The 15,795-nt window shown below is 43.0% G+C and overlaps 1 protein-coding gene across 7 annotated transcripts in view; it reads right to left on the bottom strand.

The window, feature by feature from the left end:
• Window positions 1–15,795, bottom strand: part of nlgn3a (neuroligin 3a) — a gene marked incomplete at both ends in the record, with an annotated part of 124,101 nt that overhangs the window by 10,881 nt on the left and 97,425 nt on the right. For all 7 annotated transcript variants that reach the window (XM_080466087.1, XM_080466088.1, XM_080466089.1 and 4 more), the window contains one exon: window positions 1,977–2,766. In XM_080466087.1, the coding sequence (XP_080322213.1) occupies window positions 1,977–2,766 (790 nt within the window). The remainder of the gene's footprint in view (window positions 1–1,976; window positions 2,767–15,795) is intronic.

The following is a 15,795-nucleotide window of genomic DNA, read 5'->3' as shown; positions in this document are numbered from 1 at the left end:
GTTAAAAATGATTACTAGCAGTCAGACAAAATGGCCATGCTTTGTGATGTGTGTGTGTGAAATTGAGCATGGTTGGAAGCATGAGTCACCCTGGGCACGAGTGATCGACTGGGTCCAGGCCGAGGCAATCAATACGGCCGAGGGCAAGAGTTTGATATGCCTCCCTGATAAGTCTTTGTGTCTTCTGGGTCTTGGCATAATAGAGCATAGATAGTATTTCCGGGCAAACACACACGCTCACGAACACGCACACACATACACACATAGGCGTACAGAAAGGCAGGCAGCCATGCACATATACCCAACCCAAACAGTCAGCCAAGCACGAAGAGCACAGCACACATTCTGGAGGAACATTTAATCTCCCTCAGATTCAATATGTCTCAGGTTTTCAGACTGAGACCTAGGAAGTCCAGGCAAAAATGCCTCGGTTGAAAAATGCCTTTTCAGTCCTGCACTATCAATTGTAGAGTTTCTTTTTTCCTGCAGCTCCTTTTCAGGAGAAGTGAATTTAAAAGGGCGGAAATAGATTATTTCCTGCGACTTTCTAATAGTGAGTTTGTTACTGTGGAACTGTTGGTTTTACTTAAACCACTAATTTAACTCGATTTCAGTTGGCTTATATTTGCAATAGAAGAACAAACAAAACCAAAACAAAACCAAAACAGTAGTATGATAATCACGTCAAACTCATCTTTAGGATTTACAGTGTTTTCAATGTTATGATAACTCCTAAGGCTGCGGTCCTCTAAATGATGACTTGCAAATAAATAGGATGCAAAAAACCCCTCAAAAAAACCAAAACTAAATAAGTAAATCAATAAAAAAATTTTTTTTATAAAAATTAAAAATAAATAAATAAAGCCAGTGCACAAAACCCATCACTACAGCCAGTCAAAACCCAGAATATGTCGATATCTTAAATGATTCAGCTTCAGGCCAAGGTAACATTCACCAAATGAAACAACTCAATAATTAATGTCGAGAGTAACATACTGCAAGTTGCAGGACTTTTACAGATTTATAAGCGTTCACTAAATTTAGACCCAGGCCTAACTATTTCATGCAGTACGGCTAAAGGTTAATCTCAAAGTTGCGAATGTTTTTAAATTCGCCGTGAAGTGTGAGGATCCTATGTTAACTTCATGTATACAGACCGTGCATGGACTCAGCGAGACCACCAGATCCCTTCACCAATTCACACATCCCTCTTGTGTGCACTGTTATCTGACCAAACTGATCAAATTCTGATCGTGAGATGAATAATTTCACAGAGGTTATGACACTCAGGATGAATATATCGTTCATTTTATAGTCGCAATAACGGCAAGAGCTTATTCTTGGAGCTTTTGTAACTTCTCTCCGGGGGAGGAGAAGCCGGACTTTTAAGTTCTGGATGTATAACTTTTGTGTGTTTATTACTCAATAAATGTGAAGGAGACACTTTATTTTTCAGTGTCACGGGTTGACTGGGCAACCCGTGACCAGAGCAGACACCAACACGCTGATATCAAAATCTAATTTGCTGTCCCCTTTTTATGACAAACAGTTGATAGTTTGTGACACAGATTAGTTGATGCATGTGCAGGATGATTAATGTACCATCTGGTCGAAAAAACAATGAAGAACGATGGAAAAAAAAAAAAAGAGAGACACCTGAAGTTGGTGTTGCCAAGATTATTCTTGTCCATCACTTTAAAATCAATTAATAATAATTCATCCAAATGTGAAAAAGCAACAAAAATCCCACTCTGGAGTGTTTAAGATAAATAATATTTAGCATTTTAGTGGAAGAATTACTTTGTGATTAAGACAGATGTGATGTTAATTCTCTCTGATAGAATAATGATTACTTGTAGCAGGTCAATATGAATTGACATAAATTACTTAAATTCCAAAGCAATCATAAAAAGTAAGCCCCTTAACCTAATTAAATTGTGAAAAATAATCCAAAGTAAAACAGCAATTTTACTCACCCAGTCTTGGCAAAGTTGGTCCAGTAGGTCATGACCACAGCACTGAGCATGACGTCGTTCTTGGAGAAGTTGCAGGGGAAAAGGTCAGTGGGTCCTATCATAGGGATCCCAAAAACGTACGGCACCTCGTCCCCGTGAGCGGCGTCTGACCAGGCGGGTTTCATCAGGCTCTGGCAGTGGTGGTAGAAGGCGTAGAAATAGGTGGGCGAACCATAGCGAGCGTGCAGATCGGCTGTCACCACTGACGGCTCAACCCACTGGTGATCGGTGAAGAGCGCCACCAGCGTCTTTCGCCGGGTCTCCGGGTTGTCCCTGTCCGCCCAGTCTGTGTACATAAACTTAATGGTTTCCCTCAATGTGTCCTTGCCTTCTGGGTACCCATACAGACTGTCCACAAAATCAGACACCGAGAAATCAAAGTCGTTTCCAGACACGCCGTCCTCTGAGTCCACCACGTTCTCCACAAAGCGCAGCCCCTCACCCTGATTGACCCCCAGCATGATATCGTAGTTCAGGAACTCGCCCTGCTCCATCAGGATCTCCGGGTCGTCGGGGATAACATCGCCATCGATTACAGGTCCAAAGGCTACGTGATACCTTGCAGGTTGTATGTCCTGCTCCACCAGCTCCCTGGAGCTCTTTTTCCTCAGACAGTCCACCATGTCTGACGTGTCCAGGACATTACAGCCCACCTTCTCAGCGAGGAGACGTGTGTACTTGACCGGCTGGTAGTTCACTGCCCAGCTGGAGAGGGCTGACCCGCTCTGAATGATGGCTCTGTGGAAAAGACCTGCACAAGGACACAGAAAAAAGAAAAAGGATGATGTTTAGAGTGTCACTATCGGGCAGGATAATTCAGTTATGTTATGTGATAGTTGTTAATTTTGTTGCTGCCATCATGAAAAGGGGGCTGTCAGCTCCATAGTTGATAAGAATAACAGAGGCCAGACGAAACAACCCTTGTTGCCACACAGAACAATAATGGAATCATTGCTGTGATAATGAACGTGCTGATGGCCTGGACTCGCAGACAGAGGAAGGAATCAGCACTCTGTCTGTCATCTACTCGTCTTCCATCCATCTCTATGTGTTCTCTTGTTAATAAAATCTGTGTGTTTGTCAGGAGCAGATGCTGTGAGTACGGGTCTAAAAGTGTAAGTGCAAACAGAGGATGAATCAAAGATAGTCAACTATTCTACACCTAAAGAATACATTAATTCCCCTCCTTGGATGAAATGCACTGCATTGATGTGAGTGTTGAATATGTGAACCTTGTTGCCCATTGCTTTCGGGTGATAATGTACTTTTCAAGGTATCTTAAATTGGATGAACCTCAAACACTGCAATTATAGTCACAGATGCTCCATTTTGCAGTCATTACACACACAGTACCTCTGCCTCCATTATGCCTTACATAAGTTAAAAGTCTTTTTTTTTTTTGAACCTGAAGGATCACTACATTCTAGATAAGTTTGTGGGTGGATTGCTATAAATAAAATTAGACTTTTACTTGCTACATTTGCAGAAGGAACTGTGCTGCACATTTTCACCTGGCAATATAATGGTGGCACACAATGAAAGGAGACCAGGCTGAACAGAGGAGCGTGGTCTTCTGCTTGTATTTTTCAGAAATAGGCACGAGTCGGAGTGAGAGACAACAGATCACGTAATGTGCGTATCTACATTGGGTGTTTGTGTGTGGGTGGTCTTTGAAGAGAGTGGGGGTCAGAAAACAAGACGAACAAATCTTCGGTCTCATGGGGGCGCGCTCGCAAATTAAATTACATAGCTGCAGTGCAGTATGAACGAAATCTGCAGTGACTCCTTACCATGGGGAAGGGCTCTAAAAAAACAAACCTAATTTCTTCATAAATAATTGAATTGTGTTCCCTTAAAACAAAAAAAACCAAAACAAAAAAAAAAAACCCACACCTCCTTTCGACAAGACAGTATCCTGGGTGGTCCTGCCTCATGTTAGTGGCTATGCTTTGGGATCCCTGCCTTGAGAGCTCGTCTCTCCATTCTATATATATTTCTAATTCACAAATGCTGTTTTACTGATCTCAAAGAAAATCAGAGGTGAAGCTCCTACCACTTGACCATGCTGTTTTATAGCTTGTAGCACTGTCGCTGCCAAAGTCAAGAAATTCCACTGAGCTGATGATATTGAAGTCCCCAGCGTATAAAAGTGCTCCCGAAATGTATTTCCGAATGTAAAAAAAAAATGTCATTAGATGATCCCATATTCAAACCACAAAGACTAGCAGGGGAACATACAGGCATGCAGACTCCGTTTGTGATATTTTAGCATTGGTGTGGGTGGCTGTGTTGAGATCTTTGTGTTTATGAGGTAAACAGCAGACTTAAGTGCCAGATATATCACTATGGTAGTCTTAATCAGAGGCGACGGGGGGCTTATTTCTTCTTGGCGAAGACGAAGTGTTTATTTTCAGAGCTATTTACATTTATTTGTTTGCAAGTAGTAAGTAGAATTAATGTGTCTGGGTGAGTGAACTGCAAAATGTTTTTGTGGTGAGTGTGTTCACTTGTGTAAGTCACATTGTTGTGTATCTGAATGATGATTTTTGGGCATAAATGTGTCTGTTGGTGAATGTCTAAACATGTCTTGCCATAAGGTTTTGTTTCACTGTTTCTCAGTGTATGCGAGCATATTTAATTTCATTGTTTCTGCAGCATGTGGCTCTTTCCACGTGGATGAGACCATCAGGTTTGCCCTGATGCTGCCCTTCGAGCTGTCCTGTGGTTGTGCGTCTCTGCGGGATGGTGGCCTGTGCCGTGTCCCAGGGAGCGGAAGCAGATGTCGAGGGTTTCACCCACTTGAAAGCATTAGAGGGGCAGTCACAAGATGAAAGATGGCCGCTTGGAGGCAGGGGGGGAAGGGGGGGGGGGCTTAATCCTGACTTCCCTCCCTTCTTTTCCTCCTCTAGCCTCCCTCTCCTCTCCCCCTCACTCTTTAGTGATGTTGCCTTCCTTCACATCTCAACTCAGATTGCGATGTGCAAACAGAGCCAGTCATGGTGCAGGGAGTCTGTCCTGAATCCCAATGCTGCCAGCCATGCCACAGCCACTTTCTGAACGTCTTTGATCAGAAGTTGCTGTAGGAAAACGTTTGCCAGCAGAGGAGTTCCTGTGATTGCCAAGGCGATTTGACAGACATACGTATATCAAATCCATTTGCGGTAATTGAGGAGTGGCTCAAGGAGCCTGAATGTAACTTGGCCCCATGTATACCTGCACCCTGAACTAACAGATGGCCTGCTGCCGAGCCAGGTTGACACTCTTGGATTTATCTCCTGCTTTGGCTGATGAAAGGGAGGAAGAGTGACTGAGGCTTTACTATTGTTTGTTGAGAAACGTATAAATCCAGTGCACACGAGCTGTCACTGGACCGATAAATATGTATTAGAGCTGTGTGTGATGAGCCCCACTGAGGGAGGGAGCTCACTGGGGAAGGTCAGAGGGAGAAGCAAGAAGAGCACAGGCTTTATCAGACACTGAGGGAATCCACTAATTATCCACACTGGGAGGTGTACGTGTGTGTGAGCTCATGTGTGTGTTTATACGCGTGCTGACTTTGATTGATAAGGCACTGAGATGATGAATAGACAGACAGACGACAGGCATCATCATGATGGAGGTTAACCATTGGTGACATTGTTTTGTCTTCCACATCCATTGTGACATCTATGTGGCACACGGTTGCTCACTCAACATCCGAATGAATTAAACAGGGAGCGCATGATGCAACGGCGTCAACATGTGTGCCACATTCATATCGAGCATGTTTTACTTTGTAAAAGCAACAGATAGCCCTATCATTATCTGCCGGTATTTGACATGCGAGAACTCGACACCCAAACTGTGAGCAGATCCATCAAATCATAGCGTCGCTGGCAGATTGAGGTCACACTGAATTATGACTGGAGCTCTAAGGTAATCATTCATTGGGCAGCTGCTAAAATGCTGTTGTGTCGCTCTACAGCTGCATCTATGCTGCGGTTTGGTGACCTCGACCATGCGACCCTCACCAGACACTCGTTAAACGGGCATGTGATTCAGGCCAGGGATTGGTGCAGAGGCTTGTGAAGATAATTCACAGATGATAGGGAAAAAAAAAAAAAAGGTTTGACCTTGAGGCAATGTTGACGACCGCATTGATGAGAGTGTGACACACACTAACACACCCACAGGCTACGACGAACACAAGTTACATGCTTATTTTGACAATAGTATTATGAATGAAACGCTGATCTAAACTTTCTTTTGTGGACTGGGTGACCTTTTTCTTTTTTGTCTTTATAGTTTAAAACTATAACAATTAAAACTAATTCAAAAATTTACAAAAAGGTAACTCACAATTCATTTTAAGCCAATACATGTCTATGGATCACAAAAACCTTATCAATAAGTGGACCCTCCCGGATAAAGGTGCAATCATTTCCCCAGCTGTAGCCACTCATACATATTTTATGGTTCAGTCACTTAACTACTGGTAGCATTCTTTAACTGGCTGAATTATGATGATGGGATTTGTTGTGATTGGTGACGGGCTGATCATGGAAGCGGATTCCAGTAAAAAGACCTTGTTGTGTTCACATTTCCAGGACGCTGATCAGATGTCTTATTGTGCTCCCCTGACTTAAACCCTGTGGGGTCCCCGAAACCTCCAAAACCCCTAAACGTGGCACCTATGCTAAAACCAATGACCCAGTGCTGCTTCAACACAGAGAAGACATGATGGGCACGTTAAAAGAGGGGACTTTATGACCTGGAACAGCTGGCAAAATTAGTTTGAGCATCAGCAGCGAGTTCCCATATGTGACTGTAAAACACATCCTGCAACACGACCACAAACTTAACAGTGTTATTAAACAAAGAAGAGAAAAAGAAGTCAATAGTCTAACGACCATCAGATGACCTTGAGAGTCAAATTTTGTTTGGGTCATTGTAAGTTTCCTAACAATATTCCAAATGACATAAACAGCTAATAGGGGTGAAAAAAATGTCAAGAAACCAAACCTCATCAAAATTCAAAAATCGTGGCCACAGGGACATGTATTTTTCTCTTTTTTTTTTTTTCTTGCCGACAACTTCAAGTTGATATCAGACTTGCATTTTCATTGCCTTCAATCTTTTCCTCGGCTCCTTTTTTCACTCTTTTTTTTTTTTTTTTAACACATTCTTCCCGTCTCTTTTTCTGAGGGACCATGCTGAGTCGTTCCCTGCTGATTATTAGACATAAGCCTGCGTTCAGCGAGGCTTGAATCCTCTGAGCCATCTTACCTCCAGCGTCTCCTCGCTGTTCGCAAATCTCCACAGACTCGTGGACGATGCCGAGCCCCCTCGGTTGCAAACATCTGCCTCAGTCTACAGTCAAACTGGGCAAGTACTCAGTTGGACACATTCAATAAATGTTGCTCTGCCTTTTGCTGACATTTTTTTTAGTAATGTTTTTTTTCTCTCTCGTAATTCCCATCTCCTCACCGTTACTGTTTTTAGCGAATTATTTACAGTCGTCTTTGAGAGAATATTTCAAATTAGCCTAATTGTATATCCTGATCCACTTGCAGTTTCATAACACTTGGTTAATGCTGTCTCCATGGCTACAGCCTACAGCCTGCACTTAAACGCGAGTGCCTCTGGTCTGATTCTGCATTAGTCCGCGGCTAATTTCACACTGGTCTGGCAGGCTTGAATTAACACCTACATTGTTTCAATTTTTATTCTAAGAAGATTTCTGCCAAACAATGAACTTGTCATCATCTTAATGGTAGTGACGGAAGAAGGCTATATGCAGTATTTCATGGGTTTATTTAGGCTACGGGGGGTTTGTGCACACACATTAACACATTGCATGTATTCACTAAAAGGTGTTACATTTAAGTATTCACCAAGAAATGTTTAGAAATGTAGGTAAAACTACAATTACATAGCAAGGTTAAGTGCAGATTACACTGATTGATTACGTTGAGGATTTGTTTCTTTGAGCTTTTATTACGTTTACCTGACTTATGTTTCCTCTGAAGCAGATTTACTCTGGACTGGCATAATGACAAAAAAGTCTACAGGTTCTCTGCCACAGTAAATGCGTCTTCCTCCCAGGACTGGACTGTCTCGTTTCATATTGACCGCCAACACTAAAGTGCACTATTGCCTAATTTGCAGAGAACCTTTAGCCTATCTTACATTACAGGTGGTGTTGAAGCAAAAATTCAAGTGAAGAGGACTGGGCTCGGAAACAAAAAACTGCCCTGTTTGCATTTCATCATGTCCATAAAGAGGCTGAGTCTGAGGGGCCAGTGTTTTCATCTATCAGTGTGAGACACGCTTCATGCCAGCCCTATATAATGTTGTTTGAAGCTGTTGGTCTTCTGCTCCAGCCTCTGTAGAGACTGCCTGCTCGCCTGCAGGCTGTGGCTTAGGCCAGATAAAGAGTTTGATCCATGAGGGTGGATGGATGGAAAGAGGGAGGGAGTGGGGAAGCAGAACAGAGGAGGGTGAGAGGCAAAAAGAGGAGAGTAGAGGAGGGATGGGAAACATGAAGGTATTAGTGAATGGAAGACAGGAAATAGGAGAATAGCACAAGGCAAATAGGGAGGTGAGGAGGGGAGAGGAGAGGAAAGGAAGGGAGGGGAGAGGATAAATATGACCACATTTGACAGGCTGTACCCAGGTTTAAGGATCGATGCGCACCTGAGCCAAGCGAGTGTGATATCTCCTACTAATCACAACGTGACATCCACTGGTCAATACCGCACACTCCAGGCCTCATCATCACACACGCTGACCTCCCTCTGTCTGCACGCACAGCACAACAGGGCCACCGCACCTCCTTGAACTCATCAATCTGGCTGCTAATCGCTGGCGAGCGCATCACACCTGAGTCAAACAGTATTTTCGGACTAATTCTCAGAATTTAATTTAGCCTGGGATTGGCATGGGTGAGGTTCACTACTCTGGGACATTTCAGATTAGTGCGTGTTGTCAGTAAAGCAGATTAAGTTAACATTTTCTCTGTGATTGTCGAAAGTTTTTGCTGCTTCCGTGTTGTAATGTCCAATACAACAAATTGGATCTGACATTACCAGCAGGATAATGCTGCCATTTACTTGAGCATCCTATGTGATCCAGTTATGGTGCTCACAAATGGAAGCACAGGCTTAAATACACATGTACCCACTCAGTCATTACAGGCTAAGTAACATCTTTTTGACACTTGAATGAATGTTAGGGCGGCTTTTAAGTAATTACCAGAAGGCAGAAATGTACGTGGAAAGGTATTTGATGGATGAAACGATCACATCAAAAATGAACATTTGTTTTTTTTTTCCTTCACTGACATTCTCAACAAAAGAAATCCAGTTTATGCAGTAAATAGAACATTATCGACAAATGTTCAACAAAGTAAGAAAAAGATCAGTCATTCATTTCATATTACTTTCAATCGTAAATCAATAAAATACACTCCCCTGCACTTACATTTCATTTGGTTCTTTCTTTGATGTTTTACTTTCAATGATCTGTGCATTCCTATGACATACATGTATGCATGCCCACACACTGAATTGATTTCTTTTCTTCTCTCCCCTTGTGGCCGCCCCGCCACACCAAGACAAACAGAGAGCTTGCATGGTGAATTTTTCCATTTGCACTCATGCATGTGTCACTAATGCTGCAGCCTCTGAAAAGCAGAGAACACTTTCTCTGTGTCCTTCGAGTGCTCACTCTCTTTGTGCTCTGGCATTTCAGACAGTTTTCACCCAGCTCACTCTACACTTCTGCGGTGCTTAGATTGGCCTGATATCTGTGTACACACAACAACAACACACATTGTCAGTGAGCCTCGACTCGGGGTCGATGTGGAAATGCGACGAATAATGAGTTATTACAGGGCTATCTGTGTGTATCTCCATGTCATGACTGTGTAAGCGGCTCTGCTAATCTCATTAGATAAGACAAGTTGTTAAAGATGTTTTCTGATTTCCCGTCTCTTTCCCTACTGCGTCCACAAACACATTTTGAATCAGTGTGCTGAGAGGAAATGATCAGTACTTTTAAACCCACTGGAACCCGTTCTCATGAGAGAATTGTGCAAATGGCTGCTGTGTAGTAACAGGGACAAACATCAGACTCCTGTTGTTTCTAAATATATGCACCATATTTTACACCCCATCTGCATCGTATAGCAGCCCCAAAGCTTGGTTCATCGTTATATATGCAGTGAGCAGTGTCAGATGGAGACAAAGAGTGAACTGACTTCAAGGAGGCAAAGTACCATAAGTACAAATCAGATGTAAAATATGTCTAGCATGGGAGGGTCAAAGATATAAGTCACACACAAATATGACAATTCAGCCATGAAATGTGAAAGGATGGGAAGCTTCTATTCTTGGCGACATCTTGCCTATGACAGCCAGATGGGATAGCTGAAACTCATTTTTGGGCCAAAGGAAGCTACGGAGAGGGCGCAGTTGCATTTGTGACAGGCAAATTATCACAAGGGGTGTACACCCCCCCGGGGCAAGCAAAGAAGTAAAGAAAGAGTGACAGAGAGAAAGACAAAGAGTGGGGGGAGAATCAGAGAGAGAGAGAGAGAGAGAGAGAGAGAGAGAGACAGAGAGAGAGAGAGAGAGAGAGAGAGAGAGAATGGTCTAAGCATCTAAGCCTTACAAAACAAATTAGCTGTGAGCTGTAGGGGTACGGGAGGTGAAACTGAGATGGATACGCACATCTTGGCTAAAAGCAGGAGGTGGGTGGAAGCTTACTGCTTACCCCGGCCTTTTTTACAGACTTCCAAAACAGCAGATCACTTGCTTAGAAGCTTTTGAGTCTGGTTGAGAAAAGAATATGTCCCCGATCTGATTGTAGCAAACATACAAAGATGAACAATGCATATGGTATTCATGCACACAGAGCAAAGCCACATTGGCTCGGAGCTGAACATGTGAATCCTCTAAAAATCTGTCTTTTTCCCAGGAATGGCAATCCTGCTCTGGCTTACAGAGAAAATACCTAAAGGCAGTGTTTAATATATGTATACTATACAACACACCCACATAAATAACACCAGCATGCATGCTTGCACTTGCATAGACATACATAAACAGAATTCAAAAAGCTCATTAGATACCACACACAGAGCACCTAGTATGCAGCAAACCTTCTTTTTTTTTTTTTTTTTCTCAGACCAAGAACATCAACAGCTCTTTTAATCTAAACCACCATTAATGAACCAGAACCAGAGGAAAAAAGACTATTCCCCTGGATGTACTGTTATTCCCGCTCCATTCTGGAAATGATGGTGCTCTTCCTATTAGAAAGACTCCCCCTATTACTGATGCCTTTTAGGGTCAGTGGTCACACCAGCAGCAGAAGCAGCGTCTGAGCTGATTAACTATTGTACCATGCATGAACGTTCTAGGCTTGGCGCGGGTTTCCAGCGGCGTAAACATATTCCTCTAGCTGTGCCTATGTCACTCTGTGTGTTCCCCTCTCACAATGTCTGACACCACTGTTTGCCTCTCTGCCCATTTTGCCAGTAGCCCCGCAGCTAGAAGCTGCAGAAGCTTTGTTTAATTCAAGTCGGCACACTGTGCAAACAGCGGACAAAAATAGGAGGGATATCTCAATTCGGCCTCATTCCTGGACACACATTAAAGATTAAGAAAAAAAAACCAAAAAAAAACTGAGGTCGGGGAAGGGGAGAGAGCTTCAGAAGTGATCTTCGTACCTGCTTTGAATGTACACGTTCGTAAATTTCTATGTGTGCGCTGGCTTGCGTGTACACCGGCCGCCTGTATACAATGTGCTGAAAGAAGCTGGAGGAGAGATAGCAACACTGTTACAACAGCCTATCCCTGGAGAGCACTAGTTCTGGCTTCCCTGCCTCATGCTTCATACTGTAAACTCCCATTGAGTCAATTACGGTGGCAGACTCTTTAGCCACCACGGCCACTTACAGTAAGTGGACGTCGAGACAATTGGGTTATGACATGTTCTGCTGTAAAAATGGGCTTGGAAAAGTTCCATTGGCAGCAGCAGCTCTCTAAAAATCTACTCGAACAAATCAAGTCAACTGGAAACCCCCAACAATTAAGAGCCATTTGTGCAGCCTATCTAAACTCAGCATTCAGCTGCTGAGCATCGATCTGCAGCAAAGCTAATCTGGATCAATCCATTCAAATCCATTTTTTCTTCTTCTTTTGGAAATACACCGAGTTGCTGAGATCTTGACTTTTCTGATAGAGATTAAAAAAAAAAAATGTGTTGACCGAAGTGTTCATCAATTTCTGATTCCCTCATTTTTGCCTCCTCTCAACAAAATCATGCTGACTGCACATTTATCTGTGCCACAGACTAGAAAATATATCTTAGCAAGACACACACACAGACATATGGACGAATGAGACGCCGACATCTTTTCTCACCGTGCTCACAGGCAGAGGGAGGAGGGGGAAAAAAAAGCAGAGGTCATGTGAGGATAAAATAGAGGAGGAAGAAAAGATGAGTAGAAAAAAAATAAAAAGTGATAAGACTCTTAAAGTTTTTTGGTTTGCGCTATTGTCCCTGGAGAGTATTCAAGGCAGGGAGAGGCCTTGGAAAATGGCACCCTGCATGCTAACTGTGACTTTGCATTCATTGTGAGGAAGACACAGGCATCTTAATGTATCGGATGACTCATGCAACCATTTCATCTGAAATATGTGTCGCTCTCAAGCTCAGCATCATTTCAGAGCCGTTGCGGCTCTGAAATGATTTCAGAGTTTGATTTGGAGGAATTAAATTTTTTTTGCACCAAGATATTCCCGTACACTGTGAGTTATAGATTTACCTCCGAATTATGTCTGACACTGAACTGTTTTCTCTTCCTAATGTGGATTTATCAGCCCAGTGTGCAAACTATTTGATTTCCACGGAAGCTAAGACAACTAGAAAACCTTGAGATAACACTATAAGTTTATTTTTCAATGGGCTCCTGTCAGTTTTATACTTTTTCGGCATTTTTGAGCAATACAGAGAAGAAGCGACGACTATGTGAGGCAGTCCATCGCCAAGAAGCATTAATGGCTTTCGGAACCGTTTGCTCAAAACATTTTCATTTAACTGTATTTTGTGCAGTGCTGCCACCCCTCTATAGGATCATATTGGTTTATGATGCTCCGCAACTGTGAGTAAATATAAGCTTGTGTATTAGATTTTGGGCCTGAGATGAAATCTAATTTCTGTGAGATCAGTAAGAGAGATTGCTTGCTGATACACATCCACACATCCATGGCCACATCTGGCGGCGCCTATCAAATATACATGAACTTCAGGAGATTATGATAGGGCTCCACCCCCATTATTTCCTCAAGTCCAAAACACATTTGTGTTCTTCGGAAGACATTTGATATTGAGACCGACATTTGCTTTGATATTTACAAACTTGGCGAAGATAAACATGGCGCGACAACCATCTTTTACATGAATGTTTGCCAACCTTTTGGTAACTCGCAGATCTCATGAGGATACCATTTGAGAACTGAACGTTGTAATGAAGGCAATAAAGCATGGCGATGACTTGCCTGATGCATAAAAGTGACAGCTAATTTCAGTCATTGGTGAAGCCAGCTGATAACAGATTGATAGTGTCACAAACTCTAATGGACAAGTAATTAATATCTATTGCACAGCCTCCATTTGGAACACCAATATATCATATTGAATTTCAGATGAAACCAAAAAAAAAAACAAGTGACGGAAAACATCTCAATGTTTGGCACGGTGTCAACCTCATTTCAGACCGGCTGGCCTAATAACAAGCGCTATATACATTCTCCTCTCGCAGCCGCACTACAGCCGCTTTCAATTTTGGCAGGACAGAATGCAGTATATTTTTACCTCCAGTCCTTTCTGTCAAGCTCTGAAAAGGCCAAATGGGTAGTGGTGGACAGTTTCTTCACCACCTCAATACCCAAAATTGTGTTGGCTGCTTACAGTGGAGTGGTGGTGCAGGGAGTAAAACACAGAGTGACAGGCCGAGGTCCCGGCACAAGGGCAAAGAGCTGTGAGCTGAGCTATGGTGAGTGCCCGCCCTGGCAGTCTCATTCACTATTTATTTGAGTGTGTGTGTGTGTGTGTGTGTGTGTGTGTGTGTGTGTGTGTGTGTGTGTGTGTGTGTGTGTGTGTGTGTGTGTGTGTGTGTGTGTGTGTGTGTGTGTGTGTGTGTGTGGTGGGTGTGTGTGTGTGTGTGTAGCCATGTTTTTCTATGGCCATGGGGACTTAAACTTGACCATACTCAAGTAACAGTAGACACAATAATAGAGTGCTGATTAAGAACATTAAGTAATCTGAATTGAAGACATGCTTTGCAGTTAGAGTTGGCTTAAGGTTAAGCTGATGTATAGTGTTAGTGACGCAGTAAGGTGAGGCTACAGTCATCTTAAAAAGAAATTAGTCAAAGCAATGTCGTCAACAGACAGAAGAACACAATGTGAGGGTGTGTGTGTGTGTGTGTGTGTGTGTGTGTGTGTGTGTGTGTGTGTGTGTGTGTCCCTTTGTTCTTGACTTAACACCTAAACTTGATTGCACAATGATTGAATGGAACTCATGTGATTGTGTGGAAATGCAGGTTTTCAGGACAGAACTGCAATTTCTGCTAGAGATATGCTATTTTAGTCAAGTAATGTTTCAGATCGGTGGCTGTGATTCAGTTGGTAGAGCAGGTTTTCATCCATTCACAAGATTATAGGTTTTATGCCCCATCTCACGCCATCCAGATGTCAAAGTGTCTTGAGCGAGGCCTAAATGAAGGTTGGGCATCTTACATGGTAGTTGTTTTCATTGGTGTGGGTGAATATGACTCACAGTGAAAAGTGCTTTATTAAGAATGTGGACTGTACTAGTTAAGTGAATTCAATTTGCTTTAACGTACAGTAAGAGGTTACAGGTGATTTTCAAGTCTGCAGAAAACAAATGAAAGTCAATGTACTTTCCCCATAAGGCGGAGGGATGTGTGTGTGTGTGTGTGTGTGTGTGTGTGTGTGTGTGTGTGTGTGTGTGTGTGTGTGTGTGTGTGTGTGTGCGTGCACGTGCGTGCGTGCGTGCGTGTGCGAGAGCGAGAGAGAGGTTGAGCATATGCAATAGAGTAATCAATGATGTTACAACAGGCCTACAGCAAACTAACACAAGGATCCATGTACAATAATGTTTGCATGTGTGTCTCACGTACTTCTCAGCATCGTATCTGTCTTACATTGAATGTGTCCCTGTCTATGCATCCGCTTTCTTGCAAACTTTTTTGTGTTGCCTGTGAAGAAGTGTGACTGCCTTAGTGAGGTAAGAAAAGCATTCAATAGTTGGCTTTCCGCCTCAGCGGTCACACTTCAGATTATCAGTCTTCTACATTCAAACTGTCTGTAGGCAGTGGAAGAGAGAAAATAAAAAAAAAAAAAGGAAGAAAAAAAATCATGGTCGTGTGAGAGAGTGCACAGCTTCTTTTCTCATGTTTTTGTCCTCTTTTCCATGGTAACATGCCTCTCACTGCAATCTCAGTTCCCATGTCCCCCCCCCCAATGTTCTCTCCTCTCTGTTGTGCCTATTGCTGCCAGTGCCAGTAGGCACACAGCTGTAGCCACAGCCACATGAAATCCCCTTGAGAGCAAGAGTATGTGGGCTTACATAGACACATGAGTGTGTGCGTGTGTGTGTGTGTGTGTGTGTGTGTGTGTGTGTGTGTGTGTGTGTGTGTGTGTGTGTGTGTGTGTGTGTGTGTGTGTGTGTCGCTGACTTGAGGTGAATCAAGCTTGTAGGGGGGAAT

This window comes from Lipophrys pholis (assembly GCF_963383615.2).
Source record: "Lipophrys pholis genome assembly, chromosome: 6".
In the NCBI taxonomy this organism is placed as follows: Eukaryota; Metazoa; Chordata; class Actinopteri; order Blenniiformes; family Blenniidae; genus Lipophrys; species Lipophrys pholis.
This window is presented reverse-complemented; position numbering and strand designations above follow the sequence as displayed.